This window comes from Crinia signifera, chromosome 4, assembly GCF_055691185.1.
Source record: "Crinia signifera chromosome 4, ASM5569118v1, whole genome shotgun sequence".
Lineage (NCBI taxonomy): Eukaryota > Metazoa > Chordata > Amphibia > Anura > Myobatrachidae > Crinia > Crinia signifera.
Genome location: NC_139220.1, coordinates 106,448,995 through 106,460,724, shown reverse-complemented (window position 1 = coordinate 106,460,724; position 11,730 = coordinate 106,448,995). Strand labels below are relative to the sequence as shown.

The window sequence follows — 11,730 nt, the reverse complement described above, 5'->3', positions numbered from 1 at the left end:
TGTCTACTCTGCCTATTCACTGCACATCCAGAAACTTCTTGCACACCGCTCACATCACTAGCTGTCACATTTTTAAAAATCCACAGGTGACCGGGAAAATATGAACTGTGTGTGGAGGTAAGAGAGTTTGATAAACTGTGATATAGAAGTTACGTTTTCGGACCTAACTTGTTCTGATCAGAAACCACCAGAGGGCAGTAAAGAGCTAGAACTAAAACTGTAGAGAAAACTGAAACCTTTGAATATGATTTTATAGCAATTCTAAGTTCATTTTAATATTAGACTCTAGACAGCAGCCACTCCTTCCTTGTAATTTATTTCAATTGTCAAAAGTACGTCATGTACTACTCATACATAACCAGGAATCATAAGGGGGAACACTGGATATTTTTCTTTAATGATTTTATTTTTACATTATTATATAGTTTGGATCGGCAAGATATCTGAAAACAGTATGCAGTTTGAGCTATCTCACCTGTCAGAACATGTCTGAAAAGCAGGTATCAAAAGTCTTTAGAAAAACTCCTAAATAATATTGGGCCTTATTCTGATCGGTGCGGCCCGATCAGGAATATGCGGCCGCGACCGTGCAGGCGAATCCCCGCCTTCCATACAGATCGCCACCTCCGTCCGTACGCGGATATGTGGCGATCCGCATGAAATTGGACGGGGATACGCCTCCTCCGTCTTGGGAGCAGCCCCTGCATTCGATGGTCGCCGAACATCGAATGCAGGGCCGCACGCTCCACCAGGTCCCGCCAAACAAGACCACACGGACACTTGTCCGTGTGAAATCATGTATGGGGGCGGGCAGCTGACATCCGGCGAAGTCAGATGCCCGCCCCCTACACACGCGTCACGGCCTCATTACCATGCATACGCCCCGCGTTTGCATGGGAATGCCCATGAAACGCGGGGCGTATGCATAGGGTAATGAGGCTAAGTAGCCCCTCACGCCCCTCTACGCCCCCTGTGCGGCGTGTCAAGAATACGTGCGGCGAAATCGCCTGCACATGCGCAGAGTGACCTCTGCACATGCGCAGACGATCACCATCGGCGGGACGTACGCAAGCGGAGAAATCCGCACCGATCAGAATAAGGGCCATTGTCTCATTGTTTTGTCTCATTGGGCCTTATTTTGGTTCATTCTTTCTGACAAAATCCTTCTTAGATGGGCAAAACCATGTGCACTGCAGGTGGGCAGATGTAACATGTGCAGAGAGAATTTGATTTGGGTGGGGTTTTACTTTAAAGTGAGATCTATATTGCAGTGTAAAAATAAAGCAGTCAGTATTTTCCCTGCACAGAAACAAAATTACTCACCCAAATCTAATTCTCTCTGCACATGTTACATCTGCCCCCCCTGCAGTGCACATGGTTTTGGCCATCTAAGAAGGATTTTGTCAGAAAGAATGAACCAAAATAAGGCCCATTGTTTGGAGAGACAAAGTCTTGAAAAATGTGAAACTTAAAGTTATAGATAAGTGCGCCCTAAATCTTTTATTTATTTATTAACAGTTTCTTATATAGCGCACACATATTCCGCAGCACTTTACAGAGAATTATACTTGCCTACTTTGAAATCTAGTTTCAAGGAGAATGTCCTCGGTAGTAGAATTTTGCACAGCGCCCTATTGAGGGGGCGTGTCATGTTCCACCCAAAGGGCGTGTCTAGTTCCATATATGGAGAGATTGTGAACGTGGCACCTAGAAGCGTGGGTGTGTACTGCTACATCTGAGAGGAGTCTTTTTAAATGACTTATATCCAACTGTAGATGAGCCCAAGAGCAGTTAGTAAGAGTTACTATACTTGGTAAAGTGCTGGGAAATGGTGCTGATGAGTTAATGTAAATGTATCTATCTCTCATTCCTTTTTTCCTCAAAAATGTAACAGTGTAATGTGGGCTAGGTGAAATGAGGGAGATTTCTAGACTAATGAGGGAGAGAGGGAGATTGCTGTTATTTCAGGGAGTCTCCTGGTGAAGGTAGGCAGCTATAAGAGAATATTTGAACATTCACATCAGTCCCTGCCCCAGTGAATCTTACAATCTATAATCCCAACCACATGTACACGCACACACAGACATTCTAGGGTTAATTTTGTTGGGAGCCAATTAACCTGCCCGTATAGTATGAAATGTCTCAAAAGTTCATCATTGACTGCATAATACGTATAGAAAATCTTTTTTAAATCAAAAGCCCCAGGTTGGAGGAGAATCCGGCTCTGGAGGAGCCCAATCAAGAAAATCCATTTTCTTATATGTCATCTCTGGAGCCATCCCTTGAGAATTTGCCATCTTCAGAGTCTCTTACTGCGAGTTACAATTTATTTTGAATTTGATTAACTTTAAAACGTTAAGATTCAAGCTTATCCAATCATCTCTATCCTCTTGCTCCTACTTAAGGTCCACACACACTGGGCGATTATGCCCAGCGTGTATGGACAGCGATGATGTGCGGGGAAAGCCGCTCAGTGCATACACACTGAGCGGCTTTCCCCCTGCCCGGCGCCGATGGAGGGGGGAGGACGGCGTTGCATAGTGCAGCGCTATGCAAAGCCGTCCTGAAAGCCGCTCATCTGCTGGAGAACATAACCAGCAGATGAACGGCTTTCCCGACGATGTTGCAGAGAGGATGGGCTGTTTTGAGCAACCTGCTGTTTTGAGCAACTTTCAGCTCAAAGTCGCCCATTGTGTACGGGCCTTTATTTTACTCAGCATACATGGAGTAGACTCCATTGGAAAGTGAGCACTGAATACATATCAAAGAAGGAGTAGTGTAAGTAGGAGAAATTGGAAAGAAGAAGGGGACAGACTCTCTTTTTGACGGGGCAGTAGGAGAAATACCTACCAAAAAGAAGAATTAAGGCACCAGAGAAGTGGAGGAAGGCCTTGATGGCTGCAATGGGAAATGTGAAAGTTCCATTTGAAAGCCTTTCAAAAAGAGCTTGCACTAGTCTCCTTGCTCACTGAGGAAAGAAACAGGGTCATGGTCCAGAAACCTATGTCAGGTTGAGGATCCTTATAAACAATTCAGACCCCTGACTCCGATAATCATGCAATAAAGTTATCCAGAGAGACCCATCTGTGCTGATGACTGGCAGGACTGGTAAAGGCACCTCGGACAAGTCAGACCTGTTTTCTCTTCAGGGGAATCGGATACGATACATCTCAGGTGCTAAAAAACACCCGTGTTGTGGGTGTATATTTACAGTGTCATATATAGCGCAGCAGATTCCATTGCGCTTTACAATTGTAAACAGAGATAAAACAAACTGGGTAACAACAGGCAGCTAAGAGGGCCCTGTAATCTATAGATCATATGTGCTGCATGTATGATCTACAGTATCTGATCCGATGCGCACACTTGCCCAGTCTTCGTTGTGGGTAGGGAGGGCTGGGGGCTGAAACAGGGCTGGAGCAGGGGAGCAGTGCTTTATAGGTGTCCCCATGAAAACGCTGAGTGTTTCCCTGGGTATGCACGCGGGACGATGCCTGTCGGGGGTGGACATGCACATGCACGCTTGCTTCCTCTTCGGCAGACTCCGACAGAAATGAAAGTCAGTTAGACTGATGGTTGGCAACCATTGAATGATTTCTCTCCCCTTCGGCCACATGTGAGGGGATGTGTTCGCCTAAATCTCCTTGCATGTTAATGAGGGGATTTGGAGGTGAGAGGGGCAGGCATTCGTTATCAAAGCAGCAAAGGACTGCTGCTTAGCGAGCGGTACTGAATTAGGCCCTAAGTCCGTATTCAGTATAACCAAAGTTGGGACTCTGGTGATGGACCAGAAAGTTTTGTGAATTTTCTCAGAAATGTGTCAACATCTTACTGTTTGTCATTGTGTCAGTGTCTGAGGGTTGAGATACATTTGACCACGCCCCTTATTATTACAACCTAATTTAGATTTAATTCATATAACAGAAAATATTACTGAAATAGAGGAGCTATGATGTTAGTAACTATATGGTGGTTATGGAAGTGTAGAAAATTTAACATAAAACAAAGATATTCTTACTTCCTATATTTTTCTAGGACATTTAAACAATGTCTATATACATATTGATCAGTATGTAAAAGTGTGTTTTAAAACACTTAAGTAAAAATAAAAGTGATAAACAGTAATCATCATTATAGTTACCATCACAGGTAGCAGATGTATTAATTTTACTACTGTTCCTCCTTGGCGCCTTGTTTCATGAACTGTAGGAACCTACAATCTAAATGAGGAGTTTTCCATATAAGAGGGTGGGGATGGTAATTGTTCTTGCTTATTACCTACAGTTAATGATTGATATATGCCTGATGAGATGAAGAAGTGAGCAGGATACAAAGGTTCATATGAATAGCTTAGTCTTGCTTACCCAGACATAGGAAGAGAAACAACTTAGAGAACCAGGTATGAGCTTTTTTCATTTCATACACAAATGGGTTTTTCATTTAATTATGTACTTTTTTAAAGCACAACAGGAGTCATTCTGTGTGTAAATACTATGCTGATAACATGCAAATGTTTAATATAATTTGGCTTTCTTTTCAAACTTGAAATAACCTCTTATTGAAAGTCTACAGTACATTACACTTGATACTTTTTATTTTACTTTGCTGTAATTGTTTGATTGTATAACTTGTATTCAATTTTTTTGTCTTATTCACTTTGCCAATATCTTTGTTGATGTCTTCCTGATAGATCATAGGTTCTCAAACTTGGTCCTCAAACAGTTCACGTTTTCGAGGTGCACAGGTGTATTCATTACTAACTGACAGATTGTAAAATTTGCACAGGTGGAGTTAATTATTTCACTTTTGATTCTGTGAAGAGACCTGGAAAACATACACTGTATGTTGGGTCCGTGTTGGTCAACCTATTAGATAGATAAAACAACCATGTTTTCTCTGTATCTTGAATTTAGCACCTTGCTTATATCTGTAGCTTACAATGTTACATTAAACGCACAATCCTTTAATGACTATTAGAGGACAGTGAGATTTGTAAAGGTTTTGGCTGTTTTGTTATTAAACTATGCAGCAGTTATTTTTTTATTTTTGACAGTTTCAGAAGTACGTCATCACAATTACTTGTGTAACAAATATTGTGCGGCAACATTTTATGCATACGTAACTGTATAATGATTGTCAGATAGTATTATAAATGTGCGTATATCATAAAATCATGGTAATATAATAATACTTCCTGGAAATATTCTAATCTTAGGTCGTTAAAGGTATATTTGTTGCTATATACTTACACGTACATGTTAGAATTCATCAAAAATACTGTTAGAAATCAAGATTTACTTTTTAAAAATGTTAATGAAACTTACATAGGAACAAAGAATTTGAAGGAAGATAAGAACCACTTGGCCCATCCAGTTTGCCCTTCATATTCTGCTTTGTGAATACAAATTGACAGCATTTATTAAGGAAATATTGCTTGTGGAAAACATGCCATTTTAGTTACCCATAAAAGGAAGATGTGACCTGTTCTGATTATCTGTTTTCATAAGGCCTGTTGTTGCTTAATGATTTGATTATGTTTTTGGCTATTTAATAATTGTTTTGGTACTTGTGTAGTTTCACAGTGCCACTGCCCCCGGATCGCATCACATGCAAATTGCATGCAATTTGCATACGATTTGCATGCAATGCCATTGAGCACATCCCCACTATCCACGTCAGCCCAAAGCATGGCAAGCTTCCTCGTGATGGGGCGCGGTACGTGTCCTCCCGACCTGTTCATACCCCCACTATCCATGTCAGCGTGGAGTTGATTTTATAAAGTGTGGCGAGCGCATAAAACGCGTGGGTATGCGGAATACACATCAAATAATCCGTGTCAGCTCGCCACACTTCAGGCTCATTTTCCGCTTCTTCTCACGGGGGGCGCTGTGCTCGCTGTGCTTCGAGCTCCGTGGCTCGCTGCGCTTGCCATACTTTATAGAATCAAATCCACACCAATGTGGATAGTGGGATATGAACGGGTCAAGAGGACGTGTACCGCATTCCCTCGTGGGGCTCGCCACACTTCGGCTGGACGTGGATAGTGGGGATGTGCTAACTCGCATCTCATGCAAATTGTATGCAAATTGCAATTCGCATAAGATGCGATCTGGGGGCAGTGGCGCCGTGAAACTACACAAGTACCCTTGTTTTTTTTCTGACTTTCCAACATTACTAGTAAAAGGATCAGAGACTCTGTTTACTAGTATTTACTGTAAAATAGTTTTATACTGTAATCAGTTTTCTAGGCATGGGCCCCACCACTGCATTCTCCAAGTGGACCCTTCACTATAAGTATTTTTGTGTATTATAGTATATTTATACCTTATAATGAACTCACTCCAAAGGTCTGTTGATGGAATCCAGTTTAAGCAGCAAAGAGTTATCAGAGATGGATCTGTGTTTTATCTACTGTTCTCCACTTTATCTCATCCTTATAACAAATCGAATGTGATTTGTGTTATAGATGCGCATTTCACTAGCTTCCAGTTTAGGCTGCACAAGCTACAGTATTATGAATGGAAAGTATATACAATGTATCATGTGTAAATATATAGGGTGACATTCTATGGGATGAGATTTTTTCGCACTTTCAAAATCGCCCATTATCGCACTTTTTTAATATTGCATTTTTGCCGCGAATTCGCATATTTAATGAGGTGCGAATTCCGGAATGAAAAGTGCGATTAGGTGCGATAATGTGCGAATTTTAGGCATGAAAATGTGCGAATTTTAGGCATAAAAATGTGCGAATTTAAGGAAATGTGCGATTTTTTGTTCATCAAAAAAAAAAAAAATTGGCGTGGGGTCCCCCCTCCTGAGCATAACCAGCCCCGGGCTCATTGAGCTGGGGCTGGTTCCAAAAATACGGGGGACAAAAAGCATAGAGGTCCCCCGTATTTCTGAAACCAGCCCCGGACTCTTGGACCGGTCCTGGTTCCAAAAATACGGGGGACAAAAAATCTGGGGGTCCCCCATATTTTAAAACCAGCACCGGGCTCCAACAGCCCTCGGTGTCATGCCACAGCCGGGGGACACTTTTTATATAAGGTCCCCCGGCCGAAACATGAGCACCGTGGCTGGTCAGCCTTGGACGGGGTACCTGGAGGAGTGGGGACCCCCCCATAAAGGGGTCCCCCCCCCAGGCTTCACCCGTCCAGGGCTAAAGCCCGGGGCTGTCACCGGCGTCCGTGGCCAGTGGACGCCGGCCTGATAGTGTTAAATCTTCCATACATAACATTGCTTGATACAGAAGAACTACAAGTGCCAGCAGACCTCCCCCGCATGCTGGGACTTGGAGAACCACAAGTCCCAGCATGCGGGGCATTAATGGACCCGCTGGGACTTGTAGTCCACCTGTAAAAAGAATGTTAAAAAAAACACACACACAGAGAAGTAAAACTTTATTACACACAAACACACACACCTCACTTTTACACCCACATACTCACCGATCCAGGATCCAGCGCTGGTCTCCCTTCCGAGCTTAATAAATCTTCCCCTGAGTGATTAAAAAAGATATAACAATCTTGATGTGGCGAGGTTACAGTGTCTATTGCGTTATTATACACAGTTGAATGAAACATGTGTTCAATTATAGCAGGGTCTGGTAATGAACAGTGATATTGTTACACTTATTCCACAAGTCTGAGGAACCTCACGTCTGCCTACCCCCGCCATCCGTGACCCGCAGAGGGATTCTAGCATGTCCAAGCCTGACAATTCCTCTGATTATAATTATTCCACCAGTGCTGACAGAGTGGCATGAGCGGACAGGACGCTGCCCACACATAGCCTCTCTGTATGTGACTGTGTGCCATTAATTGCATTTGCCTTTTATCATATTACATCTTATTGGAGGCTGTCTGTAAGGGACATAGGGCCTTATTCTAGTTCACCCTTTCTGACAAAATCCTTCTTAGATGGACAAAACCATGTGCACTGCAGGTGGGGCAGATGTGACTTGTGAAGTGAGAATTAGATTTGGGTGGGGTTTTACTTCAAAGTGAGATCTATATTGCAGTGTAAAAATAAAGCAGCCAGTGTTTACCCTGCACAGAAACAAAATAACTCACCCAAATGTAATTCTATCTGCACATTTTACATCTGCCCCACCTGCAGTGCACATGGTTTTGGCCATCTAAGAAGGATTTTGTCAGAAAGAGTGAACTAGAATAAGGGCCATAGTTCAACTACCATTAATTGTAGCATAGCTACTGATCACCATTCAGTAGAGCCCTCCCTAAAGATACATTGTACTTAACAGTATCGTGTGAAATAAGTGTAACAATATCACTGTTCATTACCAGACCCTGCTATAATTGAAAGCAACTTTCATTCAACTGTGTATAATAAGCCAATAGACACTGGAACCTCGCCACGTCAGGATTGTTATATCCTTTTTAAACACTCTGCACGTTTCTATATATATCCTGTTTGTTTTCATATTTTCGCAGAATTTTATCAAGCATACTAATAAAAGTTACATTTTATTATTAAATTGACCCTCTAAGTGCACCAAACACAGACATTATTTTCTCTCTCAATAAACTAATACGCCTATTGTCTAGTGGTAGCACACGTCAAAAAGTATTATGACTCAAGTCCGCACAATAGAACGGAGGTATACTGAATACTTTTGATTAACCTTAAGGTCCATAAACACTGGGCGTCTATGCCCAGCGTGTATGGACAGCGATGATAGCATTCATCGCTGTGGGGAATGCCACTCAGTGCATACACACTGAGCGGCTTTCCCCCTGCCCGGCGCCGACGGAGGGGGGGAGGACAGAGTTGCATAGCGGAGCGCTATGCAATGCCATCCTGAAGATGTTGTGGGAGTGCGCAGCAGCGCTCACCAATCACCGCCGGGCTATACACACTGGGCGGGTTTGCGCTGAAAGCCGCTCAAACCTGCTATTTTGAGCGACTTTCAGCTCAAAGTCGCCCAGTGTGTATGGGCCTTTACACTCCCAGTGCGACCGACACTCTCTCTTTTTTGTGGTTGTAGACCTATTGGCTATATGGCTAAAACAGTCACGGAATTGGTTCAATATTTAATGAGAAAGTTAAGGGGAACTTTGTGCAACCTACAATAAAGTCTCAAAACTGCAACCAGATGCGTCCCTCCAGAAACCTGCATATACTCCAGTTAGTAGTTGTTTTGATAACTCCGGTTTCTGTTAATGTACCCATTTCATGTGAAACCACCACAAATTTCTGGAGCAAAATGTTTCACACTTCTCAAAGGGATTAACCATAACTGTCAGTCATATAACAGTTTACATTGCATTACATTAGGAGCTTTGTCCACATATGTGGATACCCTCTTGTGTGGGTACAGAGTCCAGAGCCCGAAGGCGTGACCAGTGATGGAGGAAACAGGAATAAAATCAAGTTTATTGAACAGTAATTTAGACAATGGTAATTACTGTGAGGAGTCTTAGACTTCAAGGATAGGAAACAATAAAAACTGAAGAGTCTTTGGACTCGGGATGGCCTGAGTGGAGTAATAGGAAACAGTAATAACTGTAGGAGTCTTTGGACTCGGTTTTACCCAAGTAGAGTCTATTACAGGAGTGGTACCGGTAGGAGAAGGAATCATTAGTAGCTGAAGGATGTCACCACTGATGTCCGATGATGATCATCGATGGATGAAGAAGAAGAAGAGGTAAGTATCTTGGAAGACACAGACAGGCAATGAACTATAGATAATGAGAGTTGTTGTTGACGATCGATGGTTTACTATTTTTGGCTCAACCCGCTATACTTATAGGGAGAGTAGCACGGGGATTGGCTAGAGTCTATGATGTCACAACAGGAAGGCTGTGATTGGTTGGAAATTATTATGTGACCGAATTTAGTATCACAGGGTGAGACAGTCACAGCAGAGTCAGGAGAGAGCGCTACAGTATGACGCGCAGACCAGACACAGGATGGTTAACAGCATGTGTATTAGGATTCACCTTCCTTGGTGTGCAGCACAGAGCAAGCCTGGAGAGACACTTGTGAGGTAGGAAAGTGTTTCTAAAACCCATGACAACCATCAAATGATTTTTCCTGAGACTTCGCAGCCTGTGCATAACCCTGACCCTTCCCCAAGGGTGTGAAAGAAACAGGCTGATCGAGATTGGATTTGACATCACACCAGGGTTGCCTACCCTCCCGGAATGGCCGGGAGATTCCCAAAAATCAGGTCCCCCTCCCGGCCCCCCAGTGAGGTGGGAAAAACTCCTGTATACCGACGGGACCCCCGCATCTGCCCTGCGGCAGCGTTCATTTCCCACGATTTGCGGCTTCTGGGGGTAGGGGGGGCTAAAGATGCAAATCCCATCATTTATCCTCACCCCCTCCCCGAATACCTCCGAATTGTGGGATTTGCAGTACTGTGGGGTGGGGCTTGATGACGTCTACTTCAAGCCCCAGCCCCCGAAGTGCTGCTGACATTCTCCTCTCCGGGCTTCTCCCGAAGTAGAGACTTAAAAGTAGGCAACCCAGCATCACACACCCTCCCTAAAAGGCCAGATGCGCTAAGCTTCAAAGTGAGAAAATGTCGAGTGATAAACAGCCAACCAATCAGCTTCTACCTGCCATGACACAGACTGTGCTGATTGGTTGGTTGATTATCACTCTCCATTTTAAAAGTTTTGACGCTTAGTGCATTTGTCCCTATACTACATACTGTTTTCCTTTTAAAAACTTTTCTAAATTTGTCTTTCAATACTTTTTTCATGTCCATGAGGTATTTCAGTTCACTCAGCTTTTAACTGTTTGTTGCCACAATATTTTCTTTCAATACTTTTCTGTTTGAAAAGCACACATTTCCATTTCAAGCATTTCTCTGAAACAACACTTTAATATTCAGCACATTATAAAGATCATTCTCTATCATAACTAGAGATGAGCCGAAGATTTGGATTTGGATTCGTCACCGGGATTTGGCTTTGGCTTTGGCAAACAGCAGTGAAAGGCTTTGGATTTGGATTTTTTTTTTAAATAGTAAATAAAAACACCCAAATCGCATAATATTTGTGTTTTTTGTCCATAAAGTAATATTAAACTCAATAACATTAATTTCCAGCCCTTTCGAGACAATTTTGACCACTTTACAGCTCACAATGGGGGTTATTCTAGTTCACTTTTTCTAACAAAATCCTTCTTAGATGGACAAAACCATGTGCACTGCAGGTGGAGCAGATGTGACATGTGCAGAGAGAATTAGATTTGGGTGGGGTTTTACTTCAAAGTGAGATCTATATTGCAGTGTAAAAATAAAGCAGCCAGTATTTACCCTGCACAGAAACAAAATAACTAACCCAAATCAAATACTCTCTGCACATTTTACATCTGCCCCCCCTGCAGTGCACATGGTTTTGTCCATCTAAGAAGGAATTTGTCAGAAAGAGTGAACTAGAATAACCCCCAATGTTATTTTCATTCAATTTAGGCCAAGGTCTGCAGCAAGCTGACTGGTTATTAACACATGGAACTTCTGACAGTATCAGTATGGTGTATTGGGGTGCAGTACACACAAACAATAAAAAAGAGCAAAATAGTTTATTTTTATTTTGGTACTTGTTTAGTTTCACGGCGGCAGATATCGCATGCGAGCATAGCGAGCCACCGAGCCCGAAGCGTGTCGAGCGTAGCGAGCCCTGCAAGGGGATGCGCTCACCACGGAATACATGTAAAGTAATCCGCGTCCCCTTGTGGGTCTCGATACGCTCACCA

At 42.9% G+C, this 11,730-nt stretch overlaps 1 protein-coding gene across 1 annotated transcript in view; it reads left to right on the top strand.

Moving 5' to 3' along the window:
* The first annotated feature begins 9,649 nt into the window (after window positions 1-9,649).
* Window positions 9,650-11,730, top strand: part of CDHR2 (cadherin related family member 2) — an 83,285-nt gene continuing 81,204 nt past the window's right edge. The window contains exon 1 of the mRNA XM_083180135.1: window positions 9,650-9,670. Within this exon, the coding sequence (XP_083036261.1) occupies window positions 9,650-9,670 (21 nt within the window). The remainder of the gene's footprint in view (window positions 9,671-11,730) is intronic.